This window comes from Camelus bactrianus, chromosome X, assembly GCF_048773025.1.
Source record: "Camelus bactrianus isolate YW-2024 breed Bactrian camel chromosome X, ASM4877302v1, whole genome shotgun sequence".
In the NCBI taxonomy this organism is placed as follows: domain Eukaryota; kingdom Metazoa; phylum Chordata; class Mammalia; order Artiodactyla; family Camelidae; genus Camelus; species Camelus bactrianus.
In genome coordinates this window covers 88,274,152-88,289,949 of record NC_133575.1, presented here as the reverse complement: position 1 = coordinate 88,289,949, position 15,798 = coordinate 88,274,152, and the positions used below count along the sequence as shown (strand labels likewise).

Here is a 15,798-nt window from a genome sequence, read left to right as displayed (position 1 = left end):
GAGAACACCTATAGCTCTGAATTCACTGGGTAAGCAAGAACTTGTGTTTATGTAAGAGAGAAGGCAGATAGTGAGAAATAGTTCAGAAAGTTCTATTCAGGATGGGAGGTAAATACAGATGTTGGATGTTTTAGAGTAGAAGGAAACTAATGTGGCTCTCTGGACTGAACTTACCAGTTGTACTAGTGCCTCTGAATTCTCCTTGTAGGTAAAGGCCAGCTTCTCATACTGAAAAGAACAAGCAAAATTTATTGTCTCATTTTCAGGTGCCAGAATCTGGCTAAACCCTTTACATGTATTATCTCATGTCATCCTCCAAAGAACTTCACAAAGTACAGTCCCTAACAGATGGGAAATTTAAGGCTTGTGGAGAGTAAGTGACAAGTCTAAGTTCACGCAGATTTTAAGCTTAGGGCTTTTTGACTCCAAAGCACACATGCTTTCCCAGGCTTTCCATGTTGGGAAGTGTACCATTCTTTCTATCCTTAAACAATATGGGACAGAACTCAAGAAACTAGTATGGCTGGCAGTCAGGCTAGCAGCTCTCTGATGAGTCTTCTTGTAAAGGACATATGCACTCATTTATGATTCCACCTGCCTATATTATTGAAATTCACACACAATCTGAAGTAATAGTGTCACTCTCCTCTCCCCACAATTAAATTTCTTACCAAACCAGTTCATAAGGAATAATACTGATTGATTTTGCTCATCATTTGTCTTGATTAAAGAATATCTATGCAATAAATCAGTCAACACATAGAAAAACAGGAAGAAGGACAGGAAGTAAAAGAGGCCTTCCAGCCATTAAGGTTATACTAGGCAATTAACAGATTAATTCGTCCATGGCTCCTAATTAGCTACAGAAAAATATAAACATAGATCTAGAAAATTTGGGGTATCACTAGGTCTCAGGTAACATTAGTAAATGGGTTGAGACAATTGGCTTTTAAGACACTAGGCCACAAGGTTGTTTTCTTTTAATAAACATCTTTTTAGTAAGAACCTCTAATAGAGCCAGAATCCCTAGGATTCTACCCCTCAGATCCTGTATATATGTTTTAAAATCATTGTGAAAACACAGAACATAAAATTTACCATCTAAACCATTTTAAGTGTACAGTTCTGTAGTGTTAAGTATATTCACATTGTTGTGCATCAAATCTCTAGAACTTTTCATCTTGCAAAACTTAAACTCTATATGCACTAAACAACAATTCCCTATTTCCTCCTCCCCCCAGCTCCTGGTAATCACCATTCTACTTTTTGTCTCTTTGTATTTGACTAGTTAAGATACTTCATATAAGTGGAATCAAACAATTTTTTTTGTCTTTTTGTGGCTTCCTTTTGTCATGTAATAATATACTCAAGTTTTCATTCTGATCCTGTTTTAAAATCTCATGAAGGCCCTCCTTGTATAGGTGAGAGTTAGGACTTTTTTTCATTGTGGTGAAATAAATATAACATGGAATTTAACCTTAGTGCCATTTAGTATAATTTGCAATGTTGTGGAGTCATCACCACTGTCTACTTCCAGAACATTTTCACCATCCCAAAAGAAAACCCCATACCCATTAAGCAGTCAGTCTCACCCTAGCCCCTGGAAAGCACTAATCAGCTTTCTGTCTCTGTGGATTTACTTATTCAGAATATTTCATGTAAATGGAATCATATAATATATGACCTTGGGGTCTGGCTTCTTTCACTTAGCATAACATTTTCAAGTTGCAATCATGTTGTAGCATGTGTCAGAATTTCCTTCCTTTTTATAGCTGATTAGTATTCCATTGTATGGATTTAGAGCAATGCTAAAACTATGATGATCAGTACCCACTACCTTCTAAATACCATGATAGTCTTACCAATTCCATGAATCCTTCTCCCATAGTATTAACATACACTCCACAGATTCTTATCCCAAAGCATAGTGTAGCATATTTTTATTTAAATATATCATATGTGGATGCCTAACATCTCAAACTACAAGCCAATCATTTCCTTCCATGGCCAGAACTAATTCTCTTATCTTTCATATGTCCCCAGATGCACAAAGACTAGTATCTTCCTCAAAATACTTAGTAAGAACATGAGTTTCTATCCCAACTTCATCACTCACCAGCTGTGTGACCTTGAACAAGTCTTTTTTTAATCTGTCTGATTCTTGGTTTCCTTATCCATAAACTGAGGATAATGGTAGCAGCTATCTCATTGGGGTTTTGTGAAGACAAATGACTTAATGCATATGTAAGACCTTTAGAATAATGCCTGGGACATAGTAAGTGCTCAGCAAATATTAGCTGCTATTATTAGTAGTAGCGTTTAGGGTCAAGTGGAACTGAGGTCAATTCCTAGCTCCGTCAATGATTAACACTACCTGTGGCTCCCATTTGCATGCTGTGTCATTGCAAGCTTGTTGCTTACAGTACCTACATGTGCACACAGGTACAGGCTCCTGGGTTATAGCTCTCTGACAGAGACAGGCTAATTTTTTACCACTGCCTCTCATCTATATTCTCTCCTTTGGTGTCCTGTAAGACTGCATTGCAGTTAGGTGGGGCCACATGACTGCATTTTGACTGATGGAATGTGAATGGAAGGGGTGTACATGACTTCCAGGTCTGGCCCATAAAATCTCCCCCGAGGTCCTCCTCATATTCCTCTCCCTTTACCTCCTAGTTGGATGTGAAGTCTGTAATGGAGGGCACTAAGCCCCTAGAAGATGATGGGAGGAGACTGGGTCTACCTGCCAAATATCTTAGGACAAAGGAGTGAGTAAGAAATAAACTTTTTACTATGTTAAGTCCCTGAGACGTTGAGGTTGTTTGTCACAGCAATTAACCTTTAAGACTAATATAATAATCCTCTAATTTACATGCTCAGTGCTCAACTAGATTAAAACTATAGCATCCTCAAAAAAATTATAGCAACCTCAACTGAAATGCACAAATTCAGGTGTAAAATTCATTTCCAACCTAGGGCTTTTCCTTTAGTTCTGTACAAACTGATCCATCCAAGCAGGGCTAGGACAGTGATGAAATAGTGAGGTGACCAGGGCTCACACTCTCAGCACTGTGCAAATGCAGGGCCAGCAAACTAAGAGTGATGCCTCCTTAAAGTTGGCACCCTAGGTGCCTCACTTGCCTCACCCTAATCTCTATCCTGCATCTCAGTGCCCCTAGTAGTGATGTCACCGTATACCCCTATACCCTGCCCCATTTTCTAACACTCATCCTAAGCCTGGCAGCTTCCTGAAAGCTGGTTTAGTCACTAATTTGCTGTTAACCGGAAGCAAGTTAATTGACTTCTCTGAGCCTCAATTTCCTCTTCGGAAAAGAACAGTACCTGTTTCATAGCACACAGTAAGTGGTACAATTGATACTATTATTATTCTCAAAACTGCTGAGGAGAATGAGTGAATTCCTTTGCTGACAACTTCAATGATTCCCTGCTCCCACGACTGCTCCCCACCCCCCGCACTCTTCAGGTCAACCCTTGGCATCTGTGTGTGCTAGGACACATATGCCCATGGATTCCTTAAATGGGAGAGCTATGGCTACAATTTCAAAGAACCTTCATTTGGAAACCCAAGCAATTTTCAGGACTGGCCCTTACTTGCTAAGCAGACAAAAGGAGCCTGAATGTACTCCCTCTCCACCAGCTGCTTTTCTTTGCTGAGCTGGCTGACCTGTCCCGACCTCTCCATAAAGATGGTCTAATATGATTCCTTTGGGGAATTAACTTGCTCTTTGCTTTGGTTCACTGGCTGTCTTTATAACAAGGGCATCTGTTCAATGGCCAGATTTGGCCTTGGAATGGGCTCCAGATCCAGCATTTTGGGGCTGGTGATAACACAGACATAGGGAGCTCTACCAGTCTAGCACCCTCCACCCACAGCATGGCCAAACACACACCCCTACATATATGCTTCGTGTGCCTGTTGTGAAAATGTAGCCCCTTGAGGATTCCAGTAGAAGTACTTCCTAGGGGCTGACTGTTCTAACTTTGTCACCTCATATTGGTAGTATAAGGGATTTGGCTCCCATCCATTTTAATTTTGAATAAGAGAAACTGGGGACTAGGAAGAGGAAAGGAAATATAGAGAATGAAGATGCTCTGCTGCTAAAAAATAATATCATTTGTGTGTGTGAGAAAGAGAGGGGAGGAGGTGCAGAGAGAGAGAGAGAAGCAGACAGAGAGACAGAGAGTGGGAAGGGAAGGGAAGAGACAATGTGATGCCAGGGGTAGGAAACCCAAGATAGAAGGGAGTAGGGGATGCTACAGTGGATGATAACAGAAATAAAAAAGAAGGAAAGAAAAAAACAGGAAAGCAAAAGTTCAGGACACAAAAAGGGAAAACATAAATAGAGATGTGAGAAGGAAAAATTATTGAGAAGTAGCAGAGGGGGGATGAGAAGGTGACAAGCCAGGGGCCATTGAGAGGGGAAGGGAGTGGTAACAGGGCTTGTGCCTCAAAGAGCTCAGGCAAGGCCAGACAGTGCCAGAGGAGAAAGGCCAACCCTGCTGCAGCAAGCCTTAGGGTACAGCGCATTAGACGGTGAGCCCTCTCTAAGGCTCTGCTGCCCACCTGGGACCATTTCTGGAGTGTTTGCAGGTATCATGGAGGCCCCATCACAAGCTTTGCTGCAGCTTTATCTCACTTGATATCTGTCTATGGGTGCTGGATCAAATGAGGAAATAAGAAAAATAACTGTTCCTGGCCACTCCTCCTCCACAGTCTTTGCTTTGGGGCCCTACATTTTGGCTCTGCTCTCAGGACAATAATGAATGAAAGATGGGAACTATGAAGGAAGTTAACAGGTACAGAAGGGGTTCTGGGTCAAAGTGCCATCCAGTTCAATGTCTCCCTTGTTCCTCCAAGGCGATCAGATAACTGTGATCATTTAGGGCAAAGTAATAGCACAAAGAGGAGAGGAAATGTAGAGCTAGGATACCACGGGGGGCCCTGTTGTCAGCCACCTCCTCTTGATGATGCTGGCAGCAAAGAGGAAGTACATGTCAACTTGGCAAGCCTGAGAAACCCACTCCTCTGCCTTGCCCGGTGGCTGCAGCCTCCCAGTGTTAATGCCAATGCCTCAAGGCACAAGGACCGCCCAAGAACATAAAGCCCACCTGAGACCCTGATAATCCTACTTTTGGGGTGACTGTGTAGGACAGGTAGGGTTGGTGAAGAGCTGTTGGGGACCAAGGGTGAGTGGGGAACATTTTAAGGTAAATAACTACTCCTGAATCTTCCCAATTCTCCAACTTTTTCTCTGTCCCCCTTCCTCTCCCCTCTCCTCTCTTTTTATACCTGATTATGTATATATTTACATACTCCTTGGTTCATGATATGTTATCATCATTGGCCAATGCATGGCTTTATTTATAAATCTAATATGATAAAAAAACTGTGAAACTACTGCCCAGTGGAAAAAAACTAGAACATTACCAACACATGTACATCTACTTATATGTTCCTACTCTGTCCCATTCCTTTGCCTCGCTCCTTGCTACCAAAGGTAACAACTATCTTGCTTTTTAAAAACTATAGTTGATTTATGGTGTTGTGTTAGTTTCAGGTGTACAGCAGAGAGACTCAGTTACATATATATATATATATTTTTTTCAGATTATTTTCCATTATAGGTTATTACAATATATTGAATATAGTTCCCTGTGCTCTACAGTAGGTCCTTGTTGCCCATCTGTTATACATATAGTAGTTTGTATCTGTTAATCCCATACGCCTAACTTATCCCACCCTCCATCTCTTTCCCCTGTAGTAATCATAAGTTTGTTTTCTATGTCTATGAGTCTGTTTTGGTTTTGTATATAGATTCATTTGTATTTTTTTTTAGATTATACATATAAGTGATATCATATACTTTTCTTTGTCTTTCCCTGTCTTACTTAATTCTCTAGGTCCATCCATGTTGCTGCAAATGGCATTATTTTATTCTTTTTTATGGCTGAGTAGTATTCCACTGTATAAAATACCACAGCTTCTTTATCCAGTCATCTGTCGACAGACATTTAGGTTGTTTCCATGTCTTGGCTATTGTGTAAATATTGCTGCTATGAACATTGCAGCGCATGTATCTTTTCAAATTAGTTTTCATCTTGTTTGGATTTATATCCAGGCATAGAATTAATGGGTCATAGGGTAGGTCTATTTTCAGTTTTTTAAGGAAACTCTATAGTGTTTTCCAGTGGCTACAAAAATTTACATTCCCACCAACAGTGTAGGGAGGGTTCCCTTTTCCCCACAAACTCTCCAGTATATATTATTTGTAGCTTTTTGATGATAGCCATTCTGACCAGTGTGAGGTGATACCTCATTGTGCTTTTGACTTGCATTTCTCTAATAACTAGCAGTGTTGAGCATCTTTTCATGTGCCTTTTGGCCATCTGTATGTCTTCTTTGGAGAAATGTCTATTTAGGTCTTCTGCACATTTTTTTTTATTGTGTTATTTGTTCATTACTGAGTGTATGAGCTGTTTGTGTATTTTGGATATTAACTCCTTGTCAGTTGCATCATTTACAAATATTTTCTCCCATTCTGTAGTTTGTCTTTTTGTTGATGGTTTCCTTGACTGTGCAAAAGATTTTAAGTTTGATTAAGCCCTATTTATTTTTGCTTTTCTTTTTCCCTGGGAGACCGATCAAAGAAAATATTGCTATGATTAATGTCTGGGAATGTTTTGCCTATGGCCTCTTCTAGGAGTTTAATGGTGCCATGTCTTATAATATATATCTATATATAGATATAGATATCTATATCTATATCTGTGTGATCTAGATAAGTTTCTCAATGTCTTTAGGTTTCAATTTTCCTCTTTCATAAAATGACAATAATGATAATACCTAACTCAGAGGATTGTTGTGAGATTTCAGTGCCTTAATGCATAGAAAGCTCCTAGAGAAGTATTTGGTATATGATTATGGGTAGTGGTGGTAGTAGTAGTAGCAGTAGCAATAGTAGAAATACCTTACTGTTGCCTGGATTGCTTTGCCTGGTGCTCATGTGCCACCTCCTCCAGGAAGACTAACCTGATTTCTTCAGTTGAAACCAATTTTTTCTACATTCCCATGGTACCTATTCACACCTTCATTCTGGCCCATGTTTTGTAGTAGTGCTATTAATAAATCTGTTTCCCTTTAAAGCAGTGGTTCTTAATATTATTAGCACATTAAAATCATTTGGGAACTTTTCAAGAGTCCTGATCTAAGCCCCATGTCACACCAATTGAATGACAATTTTTGAGAGTGAGACCCAGATGTTAGCATTGTTTAAAGTTCTCCAGGTGATTCTATTGTGCAGCCAAGGTTAAGCCCTACGCCTTAGGGCAGGAGTTGGCAAACTCTGGCCCCCCGGTCAAGTCCAGACCACTGCCTATTTCTGTATATAAATTTCTGTTGGTCTATTTATTTAATGTGTTATCTATGGCTAATTTGACACTACGATGGTAGAGTTGAGTAGTTGCAACAGAGTCTACATGGCCTTCAAAGCCTAAATCGTTTACTATCTGAATCACTGCAGAAAAAGTTTGTTGACCCCTGCCTTAGAAAATAATCTTGCTCAGTATAGGGACCATATCTTATTCATTGTCTACATATGCCTAGCACAGTGCCTTGCCCATAGTTGCTTAATAAGTGGTTGTCCAAGGAATAGATAGAAATAAGGTGGAGGGTCCTGTCTGCCAAATTCAGGCTTGAATTTCATTTTTCTAGTAGTGCTGGCATCAGCCTGTACAGTTGTCCCTCAGTATCCACAAGGGATTGGTTCCAGAAGCCCCTGCATATACCAAAATCCTCCTCATCACTGCCATCCAGTCTTCTTCCGTTTTAGGATCTCTAATTGGCTTCCATCTCTCCCAAGTCCCTCTAGTTTGAGAAACACTTGAATTGGTTGACTTTTGGGGATCTCTTCCAGGTTTGTCTTATGGGCTGTCTTGTGGTTTAATTATTTATGTCATAGTGCTTAGAAGTTGAGGCTTTAGAGCCAGGCAAACCTGAGTGTGAATCTTGGTGACTCTGATCTCACTGCTTACTGGCTCTGAGACTCTGTTTCTGCATCTGTAAAATGGGCATAGCAGTACATACCTCATAGGGTTCTTGGTGTAAATGAGATAATGCGTGTAAAACACTAGGCACAGCATTGGGCAAATAGTTAAGTACTCAGTTAAAGGTAGCTATTACCAATTTCATCATAGCTCTCATCACCACCAGGGGTCTCACAGACTCTGCCATCTTATAAGCCCCTTATAGGCAGGGGCCACATCCTAGCCAATTTTGCATTTGTGCCATGCCTGGTAATGCCTGTTACAGAGTGGGCTTTCAGTGTGCATCAATTGTTTGAATTGTATACTAACTGTCACTCCAAATAAAGCTTATGGCAATGATGCAGATGTCAAACTCCACCTTACCTCAGCCTTTCCGCTGCTTGTATCCCTAGGCATCTGTGTGTTAATCAAGGCCATATATCAGAAACAGGCACTGACATATGTGGTAATTTTACCAGCCTTGGGGCCATCAAAAAATAATTTGTCTACATTCTCCAAATGAACAGTAACTTTATTAAAATTCCTACCTGTAAAAAATACACAGCACATTAATTTTTCCTGGAGAAAGGAACTATCATTGGAGCGGTATTTGCAAAACACTTGTCTCAACAAGTCTAAATTGCTAAGATAGTGCTTAGATTCAAAACTTGAGGACATATAAAGGGTCAGATTCCCAGCCTTTGACAGGAAAATAAATTAAAAAGGCATTTTAAAGCTGGAGACCATTTTTCTTGCTTCAACACTGAGTTGGGCTCAGGGACTGACATGTTAGCCTGGGAATATAGTACTGTTTTGAAAATGTAACTGTTTGTATTAATAAAATGCCACTGAACAGAGGCTCCCAGGCCAGCATGCCTGGACTTGGCCACTTCCATTGATTTATTTAACACTGTCCTCAGGAGGCTAAATGGGGTAGACACCTCAGCCAGTGAGAGATTGCTGTGGGGCAGTGTCAAAACCCTTGTCAGTTCAACAGCAAAAAGCACAAGATCTGGGGTCCTCATTAAAGGTCAGGCCTCTGGGTACTCAAGGCCAACAGCAAAACCCATGGGGCAAGTGGGGAGCTTAATTTTTTAGCTCCTGCCTCCTCTTTCTGTGCCCTTTGCCTGACTGTCACCCCGATCCTGCAGTGCGTGATACATTTCTTTACACTCAGTCTTAAATTAATGGCAAATCTTCATGCGGGCCCTTCTCAGGGAGATTTACATTTATATAGAGGTCACTGGATTCAAAATAAAAGAATGACATGCTAGTAGTAAATAAACCTAAACAGATTCATACCAAGACACATCTTAGTCAAACTTCTGGAAACTAAAAACAGAAAAAAAATATTGAAAGCAATAAGAGAAATAACACCTTGCCTAGAGTGGAAAAACATAATTCAAATTACAGTGGATTTCGCACCAGAAACCATGGGGACAGAAGGAAGTGGCACAAGATTGTTAAAGTGTCAAAAGAAAGAACTGTCAACCATAAATCTTACATCCAGGAGAAATATCCGTCAGGAATTAAGGAGCAATCAAGATATTTTTAGATGAAGGCAAACTAAGAACACTAGTTGCCAGAAGACCTACCTTAAAAGACACAGTGTATGTTTAGATGTGTCAAGGAATCTTCTACAACTATTAGAAAAATGAATGAAATTTCAAAGTCCTGGAAGGCACTGAATTGCTATGTGCTTCTTTTATAGACTTCTTTCCGGAACATGTGTTTCAACTAGTGGCTATGTGAACACCAGTGACTAAAATGGCCTTTCTGTACCGAGCGGCTTTGGGAGGTGTAATTGGGTCAGTATGGCTGGTCAGGAGGGGTGTGACTTAGAGTGTTTCCCTCTTCTATCAGAGATCAAGCAGCTCTGACATAGCAAGATACTGATTTCAAATCCTAGCTCTGCCATTTACTAGCTGCGTGAATTTAGGGCAGGTAAGTTAACTGCTCTGAAGCTTCATTTTGTCACTTTTAAATTGAATTAGTAATATCTGCCCCTAAAAGGTGTGCTAAGTAATAAATGCCAGAAATGGATATTCTATCTTTCAGTAGTGTGAAGTTGAGTATCATTCACAATTAAAGCACTGGGCACAGTACTTGGATAGAGTAGTCATTTCATCAACTATTAGTTCCCTTTCGCTAGATGCACACAAATTCAGATTTTATCCCCAAAGGGATGAGTCTTCTATGCACAGGAAAAACTGAAATTCTACGTGGTCCTCTATGTAAAGTAAGCGGAATTGGTGGAATACAGTCACAACTGGCTTATCAGTGAGCTGGACAGATAAGAACTAGTGCCATGTAAGGTATGTACTAGAAATCAGTGAGCAGGAAGCAGGTTCAAATAGACCCCAGGATCAAAACTGGTATCAGGAAGCAATACCAATAATTCAGTGCATGAATGCTCAAAGTGATAGTGGCAACCAATGACTTGAAAGTGTGGTCCTGATACCAAGGTAGTTCTGCTGACTCTACTAAATGTTGTAACTCACTTCCAGGACTTTTATTTGTAAAATGTAGGAAGTGACTCTCGCACAAAGGTGACATTGAGGATTCATGATACTATATTCCCTTGAAGGTTTTTCCATTTTCTTGGCCAAGTGAGACCTGAAGTTTCATAGGGAGACAATAAAACATGGCCACCAATGTAGAAGGCTTTACAGGTGTAACACAAGCTTCCAGAGCTCTCCCAAGGGCATGAGGTGTTAGATTTTTACCAAGATATAGGTATAGCTTAAACCTCTATTTTGTTTTGGAGATGACTCTTATGGTCATAGGCAAGATGGTGCTGGGTTGGAAATTTTCAAGAGTCCAAAAAAGGGTGATATTTGTTTTACTATCATGGATAGAAGTGAAGGCAGTGACAAATGGGTCTCATATGTTGCCATCTGGACAGAATGTAGGTGGTGAGAATTGGACCAGTCATACACCCTTCTTTCTCTAAAGGTCCTGGGCAGGGGCTCATGTCTAGTCATATGTTATGTCTTCATTCATGGCAGTATATTCTGATGATTAGACTGAACTATGAAGTATTGTAAGAAGCAGTTACTTATGCCAAGTACCATGGTGCTGGGTGTGAGTGGAAGTACAGGAAATGAAAACCATAGGTATTTAGAAGTGTTATTATAGTTGTAGACAAATGAGAGGGATAAAGAGAGAGACTCACTGTCGAGGCAAGGCTCCCAGGGAGGCCTTCAATGGATTCACTATGGTTCATGCTGTGATGCTGACTTTGCATGGTGAAAATATTATTTTGTTTCTAGTGTGCTCAGAGATGATTAGGGTCTGGAGGATTGATGCTATTAAAACCCACAAAAACTGGTGTATAAGCCAAACACCAATTTATTCATTTATAATGAGAATTAACTGCCAAGTAGGCTAGAACACTTCATGTCAGCTGGTTAGCAAATTTTCTCTCCCCATAGCAAAGCTTATATGGGAAAGTAATTAAAATCAGATTACTTCTTAGAGCACGGAGTCAGAGCAAGGGGAGTTAGGTGACAATCTGAATGGCTAATGATACAAATTGAGATGAGCTGGTGCTTCCACCCCACTGTAGACCTGCCAAATCATCTGCTGGTCACATCCCCTTTCTGACTCTAGAGAGGTTACCAATGTCCTATGGCTGTTTAATTGCCCCCTTTTCTAGATTCCATGCAAACCATTCTCTTGTGAACAATTCCTTCTTCAGATTTGTAAAGTGATTAGATTATCTCTTGCTTGGTGTCATCAAATATGTATCAGACTTTCCTCCCTAAAACTACAGTCTTGATTGGACCTGGGGGTTCCCCAAGCCTTTGAAACTGCAGCCTACATCTTTGAGTAGAGTAGATCTCATTTGTTCTCTGTAGATTTTAATTAGTTTCACTCTCAGAGAAATTCACTTAGGTATAAGCTCCGAGGATGCATCCATGTAACTCTTTATGCTAAGTAAGTAATTCATTCTAACTGAAGTGGGTGATGTCACTATAACAAAATTTTGAAGTGGTCAACAAAATGGTTGCTAGCTATTAGGCAGTGAAGCATTATCCCAGTATCCTATTCATATCCTCAGTCTGGATGTTAAATTGTATCACACAGAGCACAAGAAGTCATTGATTGGAAACTCCTCAGCAAGGGGCTTCTGGAAATAGGAAGGAAACTGAAGTTCATGGCCTGGGATTAATTATCTGTTCTGAGAGGCTATGAAATCTGAAGATTCCTTGGGGCATAAGGTGAAGTTGCTGCAGAGGGAAGGTCCTCTGCATAAAATAAAGTGACATATCTTTATATGTAAAAAGTACATACACATAAAGAGTACACAATGATAAATTGTGGCCCTAAGATAAAAAAAGATTGGTGATTAAGCCAACTGAATGCTCCTATCAACATTCCAGGACCATACTGGGGTCAGTAAGGAAAGCGACTAGAGGCCCTTGGGTTAGTCCTTTATTGCAGGATTGGTGGTGCTAGATCAGGACACCTGCAGGTAATACCAGAGTCAGTAAAATTCACATAGGAGGAGCTCATATAATCCCACTACACCAGGGGGAATTTCACAACTTTGCACAACTGGAATATATCCATTCAGGCCTCCTTGTTGTGAGAGCATATGGAGTAAGGTGGATGTATAGCAAGCTGTTGATAAAGGAGACTCCTTGTGAATACCATTAAGAATTGGCACAGTGGTTAGTGAGGCACTGATGAGTGCAAAGGATCTGTTAGTGCTACAGGATGAGAGGAATAAAGCCCTAGCTGGGCTTAAGTATTGTCAAAAAGTCAGCGTAATTCTCCAGGAACAGGGCCAAACTACAATGGCACTTCATGCTCTGAGAGGCCCTCATGGCTGCTAGGGAACATGAACCACAGAAATGATCCCTGAAAGTACAGTCTTGGCTGCCTGCTAGGGGATACAGAATTACTGATTTACTTCGGAAGACCCATTATGGGGATACACATCAGCACCAAGAAGCAGGGAACAGAGGACTGGTAATTATCAGAAAACACCAATTACCACTGTATATCCTTAACATTTTAGGGATTTGTGCCTTTCCAGCATAGCACTACTTCTGTTCAGAAGCATTAGGGATCCATATATAGATTTGATGTGTGCCAAAAGCACAACATAAGCAATCATATCATAGCCCCACTTCGTGAGTTTTATGTACAGATGGTGTTGATGTACATACCCCAGGATTTTAAAGATGAGATGGTTCAGAAAGTTGTCTGCCATTAATTGTTCTTCAAGGGTCCCCAGAAGTGGTCCATAAGGGTAGAGCTGCCCACATCAATGAGCAGTGATCTTAGATGGTGACCACGCTGAGACCTCTAGAGTCAGAAACTACTGCAGGGCCTTATCTTAATCTTCAGTGGAGATTTATTTAGCCAGATTCCCTGTATAAGGCAGCAAGTATATACTTTAGACACAGTAATTATGATGGGATACATACCCCAACTCTCACTACTTGTTAGAGTTCATTATCCTAGAGCATGCTGGAGCCTGAAAGTGGGTTGTTGGGGAAAAGGGGAGTAAGCTGGGATTGGTAGGGCCTGACTAAAAACATGTACCTGCCTGAAGGGCTAACTCTCAAGGAAGTGAACCAAAAGTTCCAAGCAGAGTGCTCAAAGGGCCATAAAATCTAGTCTGTCAGTAGCCAAGAGGTCCAGTTTGTTGGGCAAGCAGAAGTCTTTAAATTGCAACAAAATGCATAGCTGTATGAAAGGATGGTAGAGCTGTGTTTCCATGAAGGTTGGTTTGTGTTAAGCTGGACTGTAGTCAGTAGGTGGAACAAGATCTGCCCCTAGTAGGAAAATACTGGTAGGACGTGGAAATGCAATTGAGACTTCAGCCAAGAGTCCTAAACCAACAGAAAACTAGTATACACACCAGTGAGAGCAAGGGTGAAAGGCTTGTGTCCAACCGTAGGCCCAAAAGACTTGGGCCAACAAACTCAACGCAGGTGTCTACCACCCACTGGTGGGGATGGAGTTCCCAATGTATTGCCAGGGTGGTTTCCATTGGGTCAGCCTAAGCAGAGTTTTGCCTGTAGGTTTTCAGTACTCTTGGAAAACCCATCCCAACTGCAGAAAGTGCCTGAGAATTGTTTTTATCATTGTTGGATTAAGTTTGGTGTTGTGTCATCAAATGAACAAGATTCAGCTGTTTGAATTCTCAGAAGTACATTAGTTCATGACTGACTATAAAGTGGTATCACAGTTTCCCACCTATATTTTAAATATTAATATAGGATTTAAATCAGTAAGGCTGGAGGTGACAGTGATGTAAGTTTACAATGTGACCTGCCTGGGCTCCTCTTACTGGTAAGCTGGGTTATTTGTCCTTGCTGGGGCTCGAAAACGTTTGGCAAGGCAATCTCTTGTGAAGTGACCAGCCTGGCCGCAGTAGAGGCATAGCTGAGTTTCTTGCTGGCGGGCTCTTTTGGCTGGGGTGAGAGGCAGCTGGCTTCTTCGCAGGTGTATAGGGTCTTCCTTGGATGGTGGACCCCTGGGGCTGAAGAGGGCTTGGTGGTGGACCAGGGAAGCCAACATTGAGGTCTGGGCCTCTGACGGTAGGAGCTCTGGCCTGTGACTACGTTTCTTGTCTAACTGAATACACTGAATGATAAGGTCTGGGAGATTGTTCATCATATCTGTGCCACTAATTTCATCCTGAATGGAGTCACCTAGTCCCTCTTGCAAGTGATCACTCTGATCGGGTTCATTATATCTCAGATTCTGAGCAAGGAGCTGGAAAGTAGTAGCATCCTGCTGAGAGAAACTGTTCTCTTTGTCAACCTTAGCATTCACCAGTGGGTTCATTTCCTGTTCTGTGGGCTCACCAAATGACTGCTGGAAGTCAGGAACAAAGTTCTCATATTGCTCCAACAGAGCACTCTCGTCGGGCCCAGATACGACCCCACAAACTTCCATCTGTTGAGGCAGGTAGTGAAAAGAGAACTTGACGTGAGCATCATCTGCAGGATTGGTGATCTTGAAAGTTGTTGAGGAGGTAGTTACCTGAGCAAGAAGCCCTGAAAGACTGGCAGGGTCATCATGAGACTGGGAAAGATGCTCAAGTGAGCAGGGTACAGGCATCACTGGGGTGGCTAGGGCAGGCATCAGTTGGTCCCTCAGAGCAGGGTTCTTCTCGGTCAGATGCCACATGTGTGGCTGCGGATTCAGATTCTCTGCCCAAAGGGAGGAATGCTCTACCTGCAAGGTAGGTGGTGATTCTGTGTAATTCTCCATTATATCTTCTAAAATCAAGTGGAACTAAGCAGAATTGAGTACCAGTGCTAAGGACACAATGGGCAGATGATGGGTTTGCTCTGTGATCAGAGAGATGGTGTCATGAGCAAGTAGCCAAAGCTGTTAGCTATGAAAAAGTCACAAGGGTCTGCTGAGAGCTGAGCTGGAGAAATGCCAAAAAGTGTCCACTACTCAGTGTTGCCTCTTCTTCATGGAGAATGCCAGTGGTCTGCACATTCAGAGGAAATAAGTTACCTTAGGACACGTAGAGGGTTTGGAATTAAGATAAATACAAACGTTACAGTAGATCTCTCTCCCCACTCCCCTTCTTGGTAATATAGGGGCAGTCTGCACTCAGACTAACTCTGTGGTTCTAAACTATCTTTCTTTATCAGAGAATCTAACAATCTTATAATCCAAAGTGACCTTAGAAATCATCCAGGCCAAATTCATGATTTCACAGATGAGAAAACAGGCACCCAGACCTAGCAAACAAGAACAGAGAGGTGAAACTGTTTG

At 41.3% G+C, this 15,798-nt stretch overlaps 2 protein-coding genes across 7 annotated transcripts in view; one reads left to right on the top strand and one right to left on the bottom strand.

Moving 5' to 3' along the window:
- RTL4 (retrotransposon Gag like 4) overlaps positions 1 to 15,798 on the bottom strand; it is a 192,117-nt gene that overhangs the window by 2,639 nt on the left and 173,680 nt on the right. For 4 of the 5 annotated variants that reach the window (XM_074359157.1, XM_074359159.1, XM_074359160.1 and 1 more), the window contains exons 4-5: positions 13,221 to 15,508; positions 175 to 228 (exon numbers count right to left, since the gene is read on the bottom strand). In XM_074359157.1, the coding sequence (XP_074215258.1) occupies positions 14,347 to 15,279 (933 nt within the window). In that variant the 5' untranslated portion in view covers positions 15,280 to 15,508 and the 3' untranslated portion in view covers positions 175 to 228; positions 13,221 to 14,346. The remainder of the gene's footprint in view (positions 1 to 174; positions 229 to 13,220; positions 15,509 to 15,798) is intronic. The other variant, XR_012504640.1, reaches the window with a different exon arrangement.
- Positions 1 to 15,798, top strand: part of LHFPL1 (LHFPL tetraspan subfamily member 1) — a 165,462-nt gene that overhangs the window by 117,538 nt on the left and 32,126 nt on the right. The gene's annotated exons all lie outside the window — the stretch shown is intronic.